Source organism: Geotrypetes seraphini, chromosome 2 (assembly GCF_902459505.1).
Source record: "Geotrypetes seraphini chromosome 2, aGeoSer1.1, whole genome shotgun sequence".
NCBI classification, from domain to species: domain Eukaryota; kingdom Metazoa; phylum Chordata; class Amphibia; order Gymnophiona; family Dermophiidae; genus Geotrypetes; species Geotrypetes seraphini.
Window position 1 is genome coordinate 397,312,006 of NC_047085.1, and position 20,177 is coordinate 397,332,182.

Here is a 20,177-nt window from a genome sequence, read left to right on the forward strand (position 1 = left end):
CTGGATATATAAAATATAAATTGCTTTGATTGCAACCACAGAAAAGCAGCATATCAAATCTCACCCCTTTTCACCAAGCTTCTAAAACTGGGATCTATTGATGCTAATGCTGAAACAGTGGAATACTTCATTTTTCTTCAGTCAAGTACTCAGTGATGGCCTCCATCAATGCTGAACCCCCCCCCTCCCCCAAGTGGAATCAATGTCTTCTTGAGTATCTGTTGCTTCTTCATTGGTCAATACTTCGAAAGATGATGCACCTGGGTCAGACATATTTGAACAAAGAACTTAGGGCCAGATTCTGCAACCAATTCCGGTATCAGCCAGCACCTCCAAAACTGGTGCCAGTCTCATGTCAATCACGTACTGGTGCCAATTGCAGAATCATGACCGGAAATGTAGGTCAGGGTTTTATTGACCACAAGATTCCATAGTTGTCATCATTTGACATTTGATGCAGCTTGTGGTCAGGCACAATTCACCAATGCATAAAAGGGAAAGAAAGTCTTCACAGTCCTCAATGAAGCAAAAAAACAGTGAAGCTGATGACAGGTAAAAGCCTGATAAAACACAAGGTAACTCTTGTTACAAAAATTTCAGAGCTTTATTAGATTCACAAAGACTCGACACAAGCCTATATTTTGACTGAATTGCTTTCATCAGGAGTCTGAGCAATCCTTAAGCATACCAAGTATACTGGAGTAAATTATTACTGATTCATTGGAGTAAATTTTTGCTGACAAGCTAAATGCAAGTAATCAATCACTCTTGCCTATTCCCACTGAGCAAATCTGCACATCTTCTCAAAAAACATGTTACACCAGGCCCTATTTGTGGGTATCAGTGATCAATATGGTTCAACTGCACTAACTGAAATCAAGATAGAGGAAAATACTGACCAGTGCTGCTTGATGTACCAATGCAGGTGGATGCTGTGTACAAAAGAATTAAGGAATCTTCTGTGAAAAAAAAGTTTTAAAGGAAAATGTGTTACAGTATTCATGAAGGGACCCATGAAAAAATATAAACTGAAGCTTCATGTAACTCCACTGGTGTGAGAATCCTCACACATCTATGCGTAGCAGAGATAGAAAATCTTCAAGTTTAGACATCATTGTTATTTCTTTCCTGACATAGGTTCCATCAAATTATGCCACCCGATTGTGAGAACTGTAGGAGTGTTTCCTTCTTCACACCTGAAGGTTAGGCCTCTATGATGTCACTAAGCCTGCATGAACCATTGTCCAGCAAGAACCATTGTCTGCATGAAATGAAAGAAGAAATCATCTTTGCTGTTTATGCCTGCCTGATGCATTCTGGGTATGTACCAGAACTGTATTCTAGTCAAGGACATCCAACTGGCTTCAAAATAACATAAAATCTAAGCCCCAAAAAACAACCTTCAAATCTAGACAGAAAATTGAACCAGCCACATTCTGGGATAAAGTAGACCCTGCAATCGTCCCCACTGACCCTACAGACTTCGTAAAACACTGGCGCACCCTAAGTGAAACAACCTTGAACGAGCTAGCCCCAGAAAAAAACAAACACAGAACCTGCAGACCCTCAGACAAGTGGTTCGACTCCGAACTCCTCCTACTAAAAAGGCATTGCAGACAACTTGAAAGATCTTGGAGAAAAAAGAGAAATGACCAAACCAAATCCACTTGGAGAACCCAAATCAAACTATATAACATCAAACTTAAGGAAAAGCGCAAAACATACTACACTAAACTAATTGGCACAAACACCTCCGACACAAAAACACTCTTCAACTTAGTAAAAAAAACTTACGGACACAAACCCATTCCTTGCCACTCAAGGCAATAAAACACCAACAGCTTCCCAACTAGCAGACCATTTCAAACACAAGAACATCAAAATCAGAACTACCTTCAACAACTCAACTACCACACTCGATGAGTTAATAACAACCCCCACAACGGAAGAAGCCATAACTGCAGACAGAACATGGACCACCTTCCCAACTCTACAATGGCTTGATGTGAACCGACTATACAAAAAATACAGCCACACCTCATGCGACTTGAACTACTGCCCATCGTACCTACTTACAAATGCCTCCCCTAAATTCAAAACCAGCCTCACGCAATGGATACAAAGCACTCTCATAGAAGGCCAATTCCCACAAGAACTTGGAGAGATTATAATCACACCCCTACTGAAAGACAAAAAAGGTCCTATAGACACACCTACCAACTATAGACCTATCGCTTCGATCCCATTATATGTCAAGCTGATTGAAGGACTTGTGGCTCAATACCTCACCAACTACCTAGCTGACCATAATATACTCCACTCATCTTAATCAGGATTTAGATCTTACCACAGCACGTAAACACTACTAGCAACACTACTGGACGTAGCCCGACAATACCTCAGTAAAGGACACAGGATCCTAATTATTCAACTAGATCTTTCCACCGCCTTCGATCTAGTTGATCATACCATACTACTCCAGATACTTGATGCAATAGGGATCTCAGGGGTGGTTTACAACTGGTTCCAAGGATTCCTTAAAACAAGAACGTACAGAGTTAAGATAAATGATACGAAATCTAACCCTTGGTCAAATCCATGCGGAGTCCCGCAGGGATCTCCACTTTCGCCCATTCTATTCAATCTCTACATCTCCTCCCTTGGTACCACTCTAGACAACCTAAATGCAACATCATTCAGCTACGCAGACGACATAACTATTTTCCTCCCCTTCGAAATCCAAGACCACACCTCAACAAGACACCTGGAAACAATACTGGATGAAGTAGAAAAATGGATGACAAACCATAAATTAAAACTAAACTCGGACAAAACCAAATTCTTAATGCTTGAAACGGACAAAAACCCATCCATAACAGACCTGGAAATTAAAGCAATCAAATACCCAATCCAAACCTCCCTCAAAATCCTGGGAGTGCTGATAGACAGATGCTGCACTATGCAGACTCAAATCAACAAAACTACCCAAAAAGCATTCTTCACAATGTGCAACTTAAGAAAAATAAGGAAATTCTTTGACAAAGAACACTACAGGATCATTGTACAATCCCTGGTACTAGGTCTTGTGGACTACTGCAATATCCTATATCTACCATGCCCTACAAACATGATCAAAAAACTACAGACCGTTCAGAACACAGCTCTCAGATTAATCTACTCCCTCGGAAAATTTGACCACATCACCAATGCTTACCTAGACTCACATTGGCTACCGATTCGAGCCAGAATTCAATTCAAACTATACTGTCTAATCTTCAAAGTAATCAACGGTACTGCACCTGCCTATCTAAACGATCGCCTAAACCGTAACCTTCCACCCAGAACAAGAAGAACACTGACACCATTCTCATACCCACCACTCAATGGCACTCATCGTAAAAAGCTTTATGATAACCTCATAGCAACGCATGCAGCCAAACTCGAACCCTCCATCACCAGATTGTTAACCTCAACATCTGACTTCAAAGCATTCCGTAAAGAAATCAAAACGCTGCTATTCAAAAAGTATATACAATCTACCTAATCTCCCTCTCCTCTTCCCCTAGAAATCAAAACACTGCTGTTCAATACCATTACAATCTTCCTAATCTCCCTCGCCTCTTCCACTTACACCGACCAGATTCTGTGCACTCCCTGGCACCATACCCTCAATCGACCAATAAAAAAAAAGAAAAAAAAGCCAACAAAGCTACCTGGAACCTAAATCAACCTACCAAAACCAATTACCTACCAACATATGGAAACAGACAATTTACTATGTAATGTAATGTAACCTGATTTATCTTCCAATGTTATTATGTCTATACACTCATTCTATTATTAAGTCTATACCCTCAATCTGTATTCTCCAATGTCATGTACCCTCCTGGAAATGTCCAGTTCTCTTCTTATGTAATCCGCTTTGAACCGCAAGGTACAAGCAGAATAAAAATCACTAATGTAATGTAACTATGCCTACATGCTCAGCCTGTGTGAATCTTGGGGGAGGCATTGCTCCTGTGCTTTTCTTATCTAACGAAGGCGCTTCTGTTTCACAGGCTGTACCAGACTTTACACAGAGAGGCTATTGATCCAAGTTCTGTTTCTGGATTGGTCCTGAGAGGTCATCCGACAATAACCAAAGAGAAGGTGACTAATTAATTTTTATTCTATGCTGAGGTGTGAGGGAGCTTGCATCTTAACATGGGATTCTCTGCACATCTTCTATAATAATTAAGACCTGAAAAGTATCTCTTGTGATTAGCTCTCTTCCAGGGAGTGAAGGAACAGGACTTTTATTCAGACCTGGTGTTCATATCACATGAGGAAACTGTTGCTGACAACTTAATTTACAGCTGTTCCAGTGACTGACGGACTTTTGTTCCTAATCAAGAAAATTCATATCCTCCGCGCTGAGAAGACGACTTCCATCTCCCTGAGTTTGCTAAGGCCTAATCTGATGGTGAGAAAAAAAGAAATTATCTATATTTTCAGCTGGGGTTAGAAAAGAGAATTCTATTGTTTATGGGACAAGGAAAGTGAAGTTCCTGGGGTGATAAGCTATTTTTAGATTGCTGCTAATCAGGAATTACTTAGAGTGTAAGAATTAGTATTTGCTCATTTACTTAGGGATTATTGTGTAATAATTATGTAATGAGATATATGTATGTACAGAGACATTGTGACCAATAATTAGTTATTATTTACTGCTGGCTTGTGAATTATATTTTTCTATTTCTATAATAAAATATTTCATATAGTCCTTGTCTCTATTCTTAGTATAAATTGGCAAAATAACAGAATCTGTGGAAAGGTATTTATGTTTTCCCTAGCAACTAAGATACACGTGACTGGTTTATGTTATGCTAATTAGTATACCCATAAATCTACCTACAGAACAACACATTTTGCTTATCCTTGTAGTCAGTGATTTATTTTACTGTTTTGCTTATCGCTTTCGATAAGCAGCTATTCCAAGATTTGTATAATTTCATTTAAATTACATTTTCCTTTCTTTCTCTTTTTAAATAAAATTTGAATTAAGTATTTTAATTCAACAAAAGGAGAGCCCATAAAGAACTGATTTTATAAAGGTTGCCTAACTTAATTGGTAAAACACCCTTAATAGCCTCAATAAATGGTAAAAAAAAAAAAAAATTGGATGATAGGCACCTATTTGATTCTATAAAAGATAGGTGCCTATCAAGATCCTGAAGGGCATAGAAAAAGTAGACAGGGACAGATTTTTTAAATTAAGGGGCACCACAAGCACAAGGGGGCATTGGGAGAAATTGAAAGGGGACAGGTTTAGAACAAACGCTAGGAAGTTCTTTTTCACTCAGAGGGTAGTGGACACATGGAACGCGCTTCCAGAGGCTGTTGTAGACAAGAAAACATTAAATGGTTTCAAAGAAGGTTTGGATAGATTCCTAGAAGAAAAAGGGATTGGGGGGTATAGATAGGTATAGACCATTGCTCAGGCAATGGGCCTGATGGGCCGCCGCGGGAGCGGACCGCTGAGCAGGATGGACCTATGGTCTGCCTCAGCGGAGGCAACTTCTTATGTTCTTATGATTGCTCTTAGTGGTGCCTAACACTTAAGTGGGTGTCTCTAAGGGCAGAGCGTGACCTAGGCACCACTTAAGGCACCTGAAATATAGACCTTTAAAACCCTGCTACATTTCAGGTGCCTAAGATTTTACATAGGTGCCACTAGCCACGATTTTGTACATGGGGCCTACGTGTGATGGACATGCAGCTGGCACCATTTTTCTAGGTGCCAGCCAATTTAGGAGCCATTTATAGAATCAGCCCTAAATGCCATGCGTGTTTAAGTGAATTTGGCTAAGACTGTGAGACTATTATATGTATTTTTTAGATGTCATAAAAATTAATTTAATCATCATGTGACTGTTTAAGAAATACTTGAGATTGCAAAAACCATGATGTGCGATTCTTTGCATATTTTTCTCACCGGGTCATAAGATGATAAATATACCAATATAAACAACAAGTTATATTTTATCTGCTCCAAAACATTTGCTTTTCCTTTTTAGTCAAATGCTTGCTTGTCTTTCAGACAGATATTCTGTGAAGGTTTCTAGTTGCCAACTACATTATTTGAACAAATTTGCCTAAGACAAAATTTCAGTCAGTTGTACGGAGAAAGGAATAATTATTGTGCTCTATGTTTTATATGGTTTTATGAATGACAGAGAGTGATTTATAAATCAATTGATGTATAATACAAACTGAATTTTTGGTTTTGCTTGCAATTTTTATTTTCTTGTGAAATTTCTCTCAGCCACAGGTCACAGAAAAATGCTTTACAATAAAAATGTAGTCATGGGTCCATGACAAACTGTTATGAGGAATTATATATGAGGAATATTATATATATGAGGAATTATCCAAACATTTTTTAATCCCTGCTAAGTTGATTTCACCACATTCATCGGCATTGAATTCCAGAGTGAAGAAATATTTTCTCCGGTTTGATTTGAATCTACTGTAGCTTCATTGCATGACCCCTAGTCCTAGTATTTTTGGAAAGAGTGAACAAGCAATTCATATCTACCCTTTCCACTCCTCTTATTATTTTAAGGACCTCTATAATATCACCCCTGAGCCGTTTGTTCTCCAAGCTGAAGAGGCCTAGTCGCTTTAGCCTTTTCTCACATCCACAGAGACAGTGCTAAAAATGTACTATCACTTTAAACTTCTTAAGAAGCTTCGAGACTGCACATGTGCCTTCCCGCCCAATGTCGGCTCATGGTTCTTCAGTTTCATAAACAAGCTAAGAAACCAAAAGGGGAGATAAGAGGGATGTGAGAATATTTGCCTGCTGTCCCTGGATAACATATGTTAAGGTATATAAATGTGCTTTATCCTTGGACAAGCAGGCAGCATATTCTCACATGTGGGACTCCCTAGCATACACAATGGGATGGTGGGTGAGTTGGGTATTAGGAAGAAAATAAATTCTGTAACACTGCTTGACTGAAACAACCATCTCGTCTAGAATAGGATTCTAGACATTAATGAGATATAGATGTGTGAACTGAGGACCAAGTAGCTGCTTTGCAAATATCTTTATTTCCAAGTGCCTTTGCAAATTCTGTATACCATAAATGCCTGTAATTATTTTCAGGAACTCAGATAGCTGCTTACCCTCAGGTCTTGGATATCATAACCATTCCTCAGTGTGATCTGGTACACTTCAAGAGAGCCAATATATGCTGCCAGTCTAGACAAGCTTTGCTTGCCACTACCACCTACTCCAACAAGAAGTGCATAACCCTGAGAGCCTTGCATGATGCGGCTAATACGGCACCTAAGGATGAAATGAAAATACCATGTATAATAAAAGGGATCATAATTTCTTTTCTTTTTTTATTTATTTATTTATTTATTTATCATTTTATAAATAATTATCAAGTATAACTTGTACAGAAAGCAAAAATTTAAGTTTAAGGATACAGCATGATCATCATATTAAAGTCCAAAAATCAAAGAAACAAATGAATAATACATATCCATATTTTCAGAGAGAAAACAAAAAGAAAACTCCATTATATTACTTAAATTTTAACTCAAGTCCACTTAAAGGATCTAGATGTACAAAGGACAGTTTAAATTAAGAAAAAGAAACAAATAATGCTGAGATTAATCTAAGCTGAGCCTTAGGCTTCGGAAGGATGGGCCGGGAAGGGGCGGTCCCGCCTCATTTCGACGAGACGGGCCTGCCGGCTGCATGGGCAAGTCCCGTCTGGCCAACAAGGAAAGGTTAGTTTGGTTGGGGGGAGGTTTGAGGGCTGTTAGCGCGGGGGGGGGGGGGGGTGCGTCTTCCGGCAGGAGGGATTGGGCACCCTCCTGCCAGCGATTGGTAGTGTCGGGGGGGGGGGCGGTCGGTAGTGTCGGGGGACATCTTCTGGCAGGAGGGATTGGGCACCCTCCTGCCAGCGATCGGTAGTGTCGGGGGGGCATCTTCTGGCAGGAGGGATTGGGCACCCTCCTGCCAGCGATCAGTTGTGTTGGGGGGGGGGTCGGTATACTTATAGCAGGTGGGATTGAACACTCTAGGTTCGCCTAAGGCCCGCCTAAGGCCCGCCTAAGGCCCTTAGGCGAGCTTAGGTGTCTTGCGGGCCTCGCCTTCAATATAGAAAGCCTGCCTGGGGAGCATTTAAAAAAAAAAAAACGTGCATCCCGATTGGCTGATTAGACAGCTGTAGGACGCCTACAGCTGCCTAAAATCGGGACGCACTATGTAGAATCAGGGCCTAAGTGCTTATGCACAAAATTCACATACAGAAAGCATCCAGGCAGACTGTTTCAAACAGCCCTAATTAAATCATGCTTAAAAGATAACAAACGAACTTGCAGCTAAGAGGTGCGAAGAGGTGTTAAGAAGATGTATTAATGTCTGGTGCTTAAGATGGACAGCTTAGAATGTACAATGAAACATAGAAACATAGAAACATAGAAACATAGAAACATAGAAACATAGAAACATAGAAACATAGAAAGATGACGGCAGATAAGGGCCATAGCCCATCAAGTCTGCCCACACCATTTACCCACCCTCTTAAGTCTACTGACCCCTAAAGTACAATAATTATACTGTCATTCTACTGACCCGCCAATTCAAGTCCTAGTGACCCTATCCCTTGGCATGACCTCGTAGGGATCCCACATAGGTATCCCATTTGTTTTTGAAGTCTGGGATGCTACGTGCCTCGACCACCTGTACTGGAAGCTTGTTCCAATGCTCAATCACTCTCTCCGTGAAGAAGTACTTCCTGGCGTCTCCACGAAACTTCCCTCCCTTGAGTTTGAGCGGATGTCCTCTTGTGGTCGAGGGTCCCTTGAGAAGAAAGATATCCTCTTCCACCTCGACCCGTCCCGTGATGTACTTAAAAGTCTCAATCATGTCTCCCCTCTCCCTACGCTCTTCGAGAGTGTAGAGCTGCAATTTGCTCAATCTTTCTTCGTACGGGAGACCCTTTAGCCCCGAGACCATCCTGGTGGCCATCCGCTGAACCGATTCAATTCTGAGCACATCCTTACGGTAATGTGGCCTCCAGAATTGCACACAGTATTCCAGATGAGGTCTCACCATGGCTCTGTACAATGGCATCATGACTTCAGGTTTCCTGTTGACGAAGCTTCTCTTGATACAACCTATCATCTGCCGTGCTTTAGATGAAGCCTTCTCCACTTGAGTGGCTGCTTTCATGTCAGCACTGATGATTACTCCCAAGTCTCGTTCTTCCGTAGTCCTTGTTAAAGTTTCTCCATTCAGGGTGTAGGTTCTGCAAGGATTTCCGTTACCGAGATGCATGACCTTACATTTCTTGGCGTTGAAGCCCAGCTGCCAGATCAAGGACCATTTTTCTAAAGTACGCAGGTCTTGTTCCATAGCATCCTGTAGATTATAGCCGTTTACTATATTGCATAGTTTGGCGTCATCAGCGAATAAGATTACCTTGCCTTGAAGCCCTTGAGTTAGATCCCCAATGAATATGTTGAAGAGGAGTGGGCCCAGGACTGAACCCTGTGGCACTCCGCTAGTCACCTCTGACATTTTAGAGAAGGTACCGTTAACCACCACTCTCTGAAGTCTGCCACTAAGCCAATCTTTAACCCATGCAGTTAGAGTCTCTCCTAATCCCATCGATTTCATCTTGTTCAGCAGCCTGCGGTGTGGGACGCTGTCAAACGCTTTGCTGAAGTCCAGGTACACGACGTCCAAGGACTCTCCTGAGTCCAGTCTTCTTGTTACCCAGTCAAAGAAGCTGATTAGATTGGACTGGCATGACCTACCCTTGGTGAATCCATGTTGGCTGGGATCCCGGAGATTTCCCTCGTTCAGGATCGTATCTAATTTATATTTAACTAGTGTTTCCATGAGTTTACACACTATTGAGGTGAGGCTTACCGGTCTATGGATCCAGGTGCACAGATATTGTCAGAAGAATACTGGAAATTACATTTGACTCCAGTCTTTTCTTCTCCAGTCTAGCACACCTCACTTCCCTTCCTGGTCAGTGAAACTAACTATTGTTTCAGACAGTTTACTGACGATGGGGATGCTTAACTTCAATAGATTCTATATTTAGAATAAGATTCCAATCTATAAAAGGCTCCTCTCCACAACACCCCACTCTCTTGCTCCATCTCTGGAACCTGAAGCTGGGAACATCACCCCCCCCCGCCTTTCTCTCTCTACTTCTCTCCCTCTCTGTCCTCACAGCACCTATTCTCTCTCATGCACAAGAGCACGGAAGCATTCTTTGTAATTGTAAAACTTATATCTCTCATTAATTGTAATGCTTAATTGTAACTATATGAATCTTGCTATCTCCGCACAATATATCTATTCTTTATACAAACACTGTTAGTGGTCTTTGTATTTGATTCTACTCCAGGGGAATCTTCTGTGAAGGTATTGAACTCGGGACCTGGTGTTTGTAAGGGTTCCTCACATAACCCCCACCAACCTTACATTGGGGGGGGGGGTGCGACCATCCTTACATCCATCTTTTCTTCAGGGAGGCTTTGTCAAAGGCAATATTAGAAAATAAGCAGGTCTACTTACACATGTTGCATCGCATCTTCAAATAGAACAAGGTGCATTGCAGCATTAAATTCATTGTAACTCTCCAGAGCGTCTACAAGTATCTTTTTCAGAGTTTGCCATTCCTTGACTGGCATATAGCAAGGGTCTCCTACACCATTTGCAAAATGACAATATATGAAGGGATGCTGGAGAAGAACACAATCCTCTGTACTCTAAGTGTGCAAAGACACAAAATTAAGAAGTATAGTTAGTGGATTTACTCTGTATTCTGCTTTTCCTTAAAGACTGGCAATATTAGAGAAAAAAATACAAGCCAAACAGATAATCAAAATTATGAATTAATTTAGAAAAATTAGGAAAAAACAGATATAAATAACAGGGTTAAAGTCTAAAGAGATTTTAAGTATAGAAAAGGGAAAACTTCTAAGAAGGACCAAAAGGGAACAAAAATAGCAAAAAGTGAGAAGCAGCACAAAGAAGAAGCAATATAAATAGTAGATGATGCCAGAAAAAGGTTGATTAGCCCATCCAGATGTTGCTGCCCACACTAGAAAGACATCTCATAGCTGCCAATTACAGAACAACTTCAACCTCTTGAACAATATCACTCTTTAATCAAGTCAGGTTTTATTTGCTTCCTCATCGGTTCCCTACCAACTTATAATCAGATAAAAACCCAATCCAGCAACTGTCTTTTCCCACTAAGCTCTGTAATAATTCAGCCGGCCACAAAATTTAAGTGGGCTACTGCACAAAAATCAAGCTTCCTACAGTGATGTGAAAAAGTTTTTCCCCCACCTGAATTCTCCTGTTATTGTATAACTTGTCACATTGAAAGGTTTCTGATCTTTAGAAAAAAATGTAATATAACACAGTCTTTAAATTATTAAATCATATGGAACAGTTATCTAACATCCATATCACCCATTATTTAATAACTCATTGTACCACCGTTACCATAATTTGAAATTAGTCTTTCACAGCACTCTTGAGTAATTTGTGCCCATTTTTCTTTACAGAACTGCTTTAATTCAGACATTCACAGGTTTTCATGAATGAATTGCTCGTTTCAGGTCTTGCCACAGCATCTATTGGGTTCAAGTTAGGACTTTGACTACATAAATTCAAATATTTAATTTTGTTTATCCTCAGACATTTAGATATAAACTTGTTTTTATGTTTTAGATCATTGTCTTGCTATATAACCCAATTATAAAAGCATAAGAATAGTTAGGTATGAGGGAGGGGGGATATTTGATGCGAGTTAGAATTTGATGATATATTAAGTGATGTTAATGTATAAAATGATGGTATTTTTTGTTACACTTATTGTGAGTTTTAAAAATGAATAAAGATAAAAAAAAAAAAAGAATAGTCATAATGGGTCAGACCAATGATCCATCTAGCTACTGATCTCAAGGATAAGTAATGGCTATCCCCATATTTGTCTTAATAGCAGATTATATAGACTTTTCTTCCAGGAACTTGTCCTATCCTTTATCAAGCCCAGACATGCTAAATGCTCTTACCACACCCTCCAACAACGAGTTTAAGAGTTTTATTTGTTGAGTGAAAAAATATTTTCTCCTATTCATTTTAAAATTGTCTTCATGTAACTTCATGGAGTGTTCCTTAGTCTTTGTACTTTCTGAAAGAGTAAACAATTGATTCACATTTACCCATTCTGCTCCACTCATATCCCCCTCAGTAGTCTCTTTTCCACGCTTAACAGCTCTAACCTCTTAAGCCTTTTCTTAGATGAGAGAAGTTCCATCCCCTTAATAATTTTGGTTGCCTTCTTAGAAAAAATCAAATTCCACTATGGGTCTCCTTTTCTAAAAAGATAAGAGGGCTCATAATCGAAAGAGAAAAACATCCCAAAACTGGCCTAAGTTGGCACTTGGACGAACATTTCTCAACAACGTCCAAGCACTAATAATAAAACCGGATTTTGGACATATTTCTAAACGACCTAGGCTTTCGTGCTGCTCAACGTCCAAAGCTAAACGGAGCGTTTTGGGAGGCGTGTCGAGGGCGGGAGTTGGGCGGGACATGGGCCGGCTTAGACTTAGTCGTACAACATGTATAACCGAAAGTTTAACAACAGAGCCTAGACGGAACTTGGACGTTGTGACTTAGACCATGTAAAACATGGTCTAAGTCACAAAAAACCACCTACACTCACCAGATAAGCACTGAAAACACATAACACAAACCCCCACACACTACCCCAGTGATCACCAACCCCCCCATCCACATAAAAATTTTATTCACAACTTTAAATTTCAGCCTCCAGACCATTAACAAATACCATAAATAGATTGTAACCTACCCTCTCTAACTGAATTCCATATGTATTTTTCATACAGTTCTTCACTGTCAGTTTAATTTCCATCCTATAAATTCACATAGAATTTTTCTTTTTTCAACCATCTTTATTTTCTCTTCTTTATTAATTTCCAGGTACTTTAGTTAGATTGTGAGCCTTCGGGACAGTAAGGGAATTTTTTAAGTACCTTCTTACTTCTCATTTATAATCTTTATGTATATTTTCTTCAAACCGCTTAGAACCTAACGGATGTAGCGGTATATAAGAAATAAATTACATTACATTACATTACATTATCACCTGGCCGCCTGGCATAGGAAAGCCTAGTCGTCCAGCCCAGAGACAGCTTAAGCCATCTTGGGAGTGGGTTAGGGACCCATAGAGAGGAGGACCCATGTCCATAAGCCCCTGTAATCACTGCATTGATACTGAAACATGTGCACTGCCCTATACACCCCCAAAACCCTTTTGTACTGGCATATAAGTGGCTCCTGCAGCCATAAGGGCTATTGGGGTGGTAGATAAGTGGGTCTAGGGGATTCTGGAGGTGGTTTGGGGGGCTCACCGTCACCTATAAGGGAGCTGTTGTGAGGAGAAGCCATGGCACCCTTTTTGTGAAGTTCACAGCAGTGCCCTGTAAGGAACCCCACTATTTAGGTGTCATGTCTGGGTGTGCAGTCCATCACTTTGCAGACCTCTCCCACATCCAACAAGGCTTGTTCTAGGCGTTTTTGGACTTGGACGGAAGGTTGGACGGAAATGTGGTATAAAGATAGACAATTTAGTGGCTTGAACGATCAGATCGGCAGGACGTAAAATTAGACGATTTTCGAAAGTAAAAAAAAGTTGGATGTATCTTTCGAAAATGTGACTTGGGCTCTTTTTAACTTTGGACGACTTGCGAGATGGAAGTAAACGGACTTAGATGTCCCTTTCGATTATGCCCCTCCACATGTCTAAAAAGTGATATAAAAGGTCATAAAAGACCTAAAAGCCACCTTTTAAGCACAGTTTATAGAATCTAGACCTCATTCTTCCATGGCAAGCCTGAGGGGACTGATCAATTAAGAATATATACTCTGCTTTAAAACCTTAACTGGCTTATCACCGATTTATCTGTCTCACCACTTCGTGTTCCCCGAAACCACAAGCACACGTAATACCAACCTGTTTACCTACCCTTCCCCAAAGGGATGCACCTACAAAAGATACTTCAACAGAACTCTCTCATACCAAGCTGGCAGATGGACAAACTGCCTGACCACCCTTATTTCATCTGCCCCATGTTACTTATCCTTCAGGAAATCTCTCAAATCTTTCCTCTACGACAAATTTCTTGAACCTCCCCCATCACCAAATAACTAAAGACTACCTCTTTAGTTGGCCTCTCGCACTGCCTCACCACTACATACTTAACTCTGCTGTATATGTACTGTCCCCTGTATGATAAATCTACTCTGTTTCTTTACTGTATAAAATACCTATACTGTTCGCATTGTATCATCGCTGTAAATGTACAGTCTCTTACTCTGTAAACCGCTCTGAACTGTTTGTGGTACTGCGGTATATAAAAAATAAAGTTATAAAGTTAAATAATTTCTTTCATTATTTTAGCCATAGACAATTCAAGGCAGCATTATTACTTCAAAATACTTGCGTGCAGTGTCCAATAATATTCTCTGAAATAATTCAAGGTCTTTCATTTCCACTAGTTTGTCTCCATAAACACGAGAAGATTCATGCAGCCATAGCCGTATAAGATCACTGGGTTGTTTCACACACTCAGGTGTGGCAAACAGTAAGCCCTAAAAAAAATATTTTTTTCATTTGTCATTAAGCAAAATAATGTGCATTGAGAGCTGCTAATGAAAGTCTCGTGCCTTCTATGTTACAAACTAAACGTTTTTCTTAATCTCTACCTTCCACTCCTAATCTGCATTGCTTTATTTAATATCTTTTATAGAAATAAAGTAGCAGGATATAGAAAATTTAATCTCTGCAGTCCATTTCTTTGAATGAAGCAGAAGCACCACCATCTTGTTTACATCAGTGTTTTGCTTTCCAAATAACAGTGATTCTCAAAATACAGTTAACAAAGACTACTGCAGTCATCAGAAAGAAGATAAAGAGAGGTAGGAGTCTAAATCATAAGGGGCATAAAAAGGCAGCAAGAAGGTGCCTGTGGAAGTCAAGGATGTAGCTTGAATCGGCAGCCCGTGGAGGCTTGAATGGGTCATGCGAGAAGAAGCAACCTGTGTCATTGGTCACATAGGTCCAGGTATGAGGAGGAGGAGCTAAGTAGTGGCTGCAGAGTGCAGTGGAGAAAGGAGGCAGCAGTTGTCCAATGAGGGATAAGATTAGAGTATGAAGGCAAAATATGGAGAAGAAAAGAGAGCGAATAGAATGCTAGGTATAATCAAGAAGGGTATTACAACCAGAATGAAAGAAGTTATCCTGCTGCTGTACCGGGCAATGGTGCGTCCGCATCTTGAGTACTGCGTCCAGTATTGGTCGCCGTACCTTAAGAAGGATATGGTGTTACTCAAGAGAGTTCAGAGGAGAGCGACACGACTGATTAAGGGGATGGAAAGCCTTTCATACGCTGAGAGACTGGAAAAACTGGGACTCTTTTCCCTGGAGAAGAGAAGACTTAGAGGGGATATGATAGAGACTTACAAGATCATGAAGGGCATGGAGAGAGTAGAGAGAGACAGATTCTTCAAACTTTCAGAAAATAAAAAAACAAGAGGGCATTCGGAAAAGTTGAAAGGGGACAGATTCAAAACGAATGCTAGGAAGTTTTTCTTTACACAACGTGTGGTGGACACCTGGAATGCACTTCCAGAGGACATTATAGGGCAGAGTACGGTACTGGGGTTTAAGAAAGGATTGGACAAATTCCTGCTGGAAAAGGGGATAGAGGGATATAGATATAGATTTACTGCACAGGTCCTGGACCTGTTGGGCCGCCGCGTGAGCGGACTGCTGGGCGCGATGGACCTCAGGTCTGACCCAGCGAAGGCATTTCTTATGTTCTTAGAACTTGGAGATCCACTAGCAGAAGGGAAAACATTGATTAATAGTACTCAAAAGGAGGAGGAGGAAGAGAAGGTAGCAAACTGAAGATTTGGAGAGGGAAAATGGAATGCATGAGTCGAGAGGTGGAAAAGCAAGTACAAGGCAAGAGACTGTAAAATGGATGAGTTGGGGAGACAGGAAGAAAGGTGGGGGTAGATGAGATGGCAGACATAGTTTGTAGTATGTGTTAATAAACATGGCCAGCAGTAAGCTGATAGATCTCAAGACATGATTTCTTGTCAACCACCACTCTAGAAGAATTGTTAATATTCTGATTTCTGGTTTTTGTAGCAATTTATTGCAACTGCGGTCTTGGTTATAAAAAAAAAATGGTATGGGGCACTCTGAGGATGCTTCTTATTGGATTTATTAAATCTGAACTACTTGTTGTCTATGCTGAATATGCTATACTTGTTCTGGATTTTTTAGCTCAATAAAAACTATTTGATCATAAAAAAACTGTAGTATTCTATAGTTTAAATGTCATTCATTTCAAGAGAAATTCTAGGAACACTTGCTGTTTATCACCTTTTATTCTAATTTATTTCAACTGAAGTTGAAAGCAGAATAGCGTAGTAATATACAGAGTAAAAAGTTGCATATCCCCAGTTTATGATTATATTAATTTATGTTAGTTTTGGCTTTTTAAATGTAATCAAAATCAGGCAAACAGGAGGCAAGTGTGAATAATGAAAAAAAAGGTTTTACTGGGCTAACAGCAAAATCACAAAACAGTTGCTATGTATAAAAGGATGTCTTCCTCTATGGGCCAATGTGAAAAATCTTTAAGTTCCAAATTATAAAAAAAATGTATTTTTTAAAATAAACTTGATATACAATGTTTTTGAAAAATTCTATAGGGCAATGACTGTACCTGGAAGATACTGGAGAGGTCCCTTAGATTGAAGATATAATGGAATTTAATAGCTGTAGGTAAAAAATTCAGAACCATCTTCTTATGGAGCCATATGGCTGCCTGTATCATAGCTGGACCACTCTTTACCACTGATGGGTTGAATGCATTCTCCTGGAAGTGGAAACTAAGAATCTTGCTATAAATTGTTTCAAGGGCATCAGATGAAGGAAAGTTAACTGCAAACACTGTAAAATGTCTCTGAGGATAAAAACAATAAAGGAACTATTACCCTCCAAGAATAAGTCACTTTGGGGTCCTTTTACTAAGGCACACTAACCGATTTAGCACATGCTAAATCTAAGGCGCCCACAGAATATAATGGGCGCCTTAGCATTTAGTGCATGCTAAATTGTTTAGCGGATCATTTTCAAGTTGGATTGTTTGTATTATAAAGTCTTAGCTGGGGATGCTCCTTCCTATCTGACAGAATTATTTTGTTTTACACCTTTAACCTTTTCCTATCGTGTGTCCTGGATGACGGGACATTCCAAAAGTGACAAAGACAGTGGATAAACAGTCTGTATGGACTAATAAAGAGCCAGGAACACAAAATATTTGAATTTACAGACTTATGACTTATTTACATTATGTTTACAATAGCCGTAAATGATATTACGATTGGAACCAGCGTAACGTAAAATTAATTACGATAGGAAAAGGTTAAAATTCGGTGAAAGGCTGTAAAGCAAAGAGACATCATAACCGGATGCTCTCATATCAGGCTGCTTTATGGGAAAAGGAGTTGAAATCTCTATTATTGATATCTGTATCCTATTTATATTTTAGGAAACAATTTAAGACTTAACTTATTTTCCAAGTTATTTATTTATTTCGATTTCTATCCCGTTCTCCCAGAAGCTCAGAACGGGTTGCAAGTAGACATTCACAATCATTTGAAGACAGACTAGTCATGACAACAAATAGGTTACAATAGACAATAACAGAGCTTATTCTAGAGACCATACTGGTCATAGTGAAGAGTACTAGGAGAAGTATATTAAGGAGGCAGTTTTTAATGGCCCGATTGGTGGAAGAGGAAGGTCTTTACTGCTCTGCGGAAGGTCATTAGTGAGTCTAGTGACCTGATCTAGGTGGGTAGTCGGTTCCTTAGCTGAGGTAGGAAGTGGCTGTAGGATCATTTATATGCCATACTCATTCGGAGGGATCTTCTTGGGTTCTTAGTTTCTTATTCTAATCCTTTGTATATTTTTAACTAATCTTGTGTAAACCTCATAGACCTTGAAGGTGATGCGGTCTAGAAATTAATTTTTATGTTATGTTATGTTAGCGCGCTTTAGTAAAAGGACCCCTATGGATTAAATATAAAGACAAGTATAAGTTCAAGATCCTTTATCTGAAATTCCAAAAACCAAAAATCTCCAAAAACCGAAATTCGACACTTCATTATTGTTTGAAGGTATTGTTCCAGTCCCATAATTTGGAACATGTTTGTGTCTGAAGTGGTTGAGGTGTTTAATGTTTGCTTTATTTCAAAAGTCTGATGGCAATTTTATGGTCTTATGGTCTGTTTTTTTCTGACTTAACGTTACCATTCCAAAATCCAAAATGTTCCAAAAACCAAAATACAGTGCTCCCCTGGTCATTCGCAGTCGGCGATTCGCGGTCCCAGTCATTCACAGTATTTTCCGACCACGAATGACCACGCAGTAGAGGGCAGCTGGAGAGAAAGGAGAGAGCAGCTGAAGCGCCAGCGAGTGAAGAAAATCACTTGCGGTATGCTCCGACCGCTTCTTTCTGCATTAAAGTCGGGCCTCACCAATCAGGAGCTGCTCTCTCCTGCCTCTCCGGCTGCCCTCTCCTGTCTCCCCCGCTGAAAACCATATTTGCGGTTTTTCAAGATTCGCGGGGGTTCCTGGAATGGAACCCCCGCGAATATCGGGGGGAGTACTGTATGCCTAATCCCAAGGATTTCAGATAAAGGATCTTGTACCTGTACTGTTGTAGTTAGTCAATTTCAGTGATCACTACAAGACTAAAGGCCTCGTCTATTAAACTGCGCTGAGTTGTGCTGAATGGCCCGCGTTGCTTCCGACGCTCATAGAGTTCCTGCCAGTGTAGTTTAATAGAAGAGGTGATAAATATTTATTTAAAATTAATGAATATTTAAATCGGTTTGCTGCACAACAGAAAAACACCATTCAATATTTTACCTGCAGGCGAGGGTTAACAGAGAAACTTCCTGCAGTTGGATTCATACAGGCAATGTACTGACAATTATGAATCTCTTTTAAAGTTAGCTTCTGCCTATCATACCTTAGAGAAACAAAAATATGTTCTGATCAGTATGAAAGCAGAATGTCACCCTGCTACATATATACAATCATTTCATTTCAGTATAGGAAAGAAATAGGATCCCATTCCCTAGCCATGGCTAATTAAAACTACAAATTTCATGCTTTTCAGTCTAAAGTAAGGGGTCTCTACTCATTCAACAGGTTTTCAGGATATCCACCACGAATATGCATGAGATATAGACGGTACACCAACAAATGCGCGCAGGACAATTGCGTCCTGTCAAATGCGCACCCCGACAAGTGCACGCAGGACAATGGTGCTCTGTCAATTGTGCTAGATTCCAAGTGAATATTTTAAGTGTAGGGGGGGATCCCCTTCCACCCCACCCCCTCATAAAAGAGGGCTACTTCGTAACGCTCAAAAAGACAAAATAGTATCTGCTGTATGGAGTGCAATTGACGGGGCGCCATTGTTCTGCGTGCACTTGTCAGTGTGTGCATTTGATGGGGCGCCATTGACAGGGCGCTATTGTCCTGTGAGTATTTATCGGGCCACGGATATAGACTTGCATGCCATGGTTCTCATGCATAATAATTCTGGTAAATATCAAACAAAATCTGCTGGGTGTGTTCTGAGGACTGGGTTGAAAACCACTGGTCCAAAGTGATGCGGTCATTTTGTTAAAACACTAAAACACGTAGAATAAATATCACCAAACGAGTTGCAGGTGTAACCATTTTATTGAGCTAATCTAACGTACGTGAAAATCCCCCTTTGCGTAATATCACTGCGTTAAGGATTGAGACATCCAAGATAATCAATTCCACCCATTATTTTACAAAAGGCTTTGCTGAATGCAGATTCTGCTGTAAAGTACACATATGGACATCAGTAAATAATACAGATATGATTGCCAGAACCTCAACCTGGAGTAGCACTTTTAGAAATGCAACAAGAGAACAGTATCACATGGTACCTTCCCTGTGTTAGTGTCCGCAAATACATGTTAAGGTGCAGGT

At 40.1% G+C, this 20,177-nt stretch overlaps 1 protein-coding gene across 5 annotated transcripts in view; it reads right to left on the reverse strand.

The window, feature by feature from the left end:
* The window catches only part of DNAH11 (dynein axonemal heavy chain 11), a 596,997-nt gene that overhangs the window by 223,116 nt on the left and 353,704 nt on the right, over positions 1-20,177 (reverse strand). For all 5 annotated transcript variants that reach the window (XM_033930891.1, XM_033930892.1, XM_033930893.1 and 2 more), the window contains 5 exons: positions 19,074-19,176; positions 16,861-17,100; positions 14,552-14,713; positions 10,598-10,791; positions 7,171-7,333 (listed from right to left, as the gene is read on the reverse strand). In XM_033930891.1, coding sequence (XP_033786782.1) covers positions 7,171-7,333; positions 10,598-10,791; positions 14,552-14,713; positions 16,861-17,100; positions 19,074-19,176 — 862 coding nt within the window. The remainder of the gene's footprint in view (positions 1-7,170; positions 7,334-10,597; positions 10,792-14,551; positions 14,714-16,860; positions 17,101-19,073; positions 19,177-20,177) is intronic.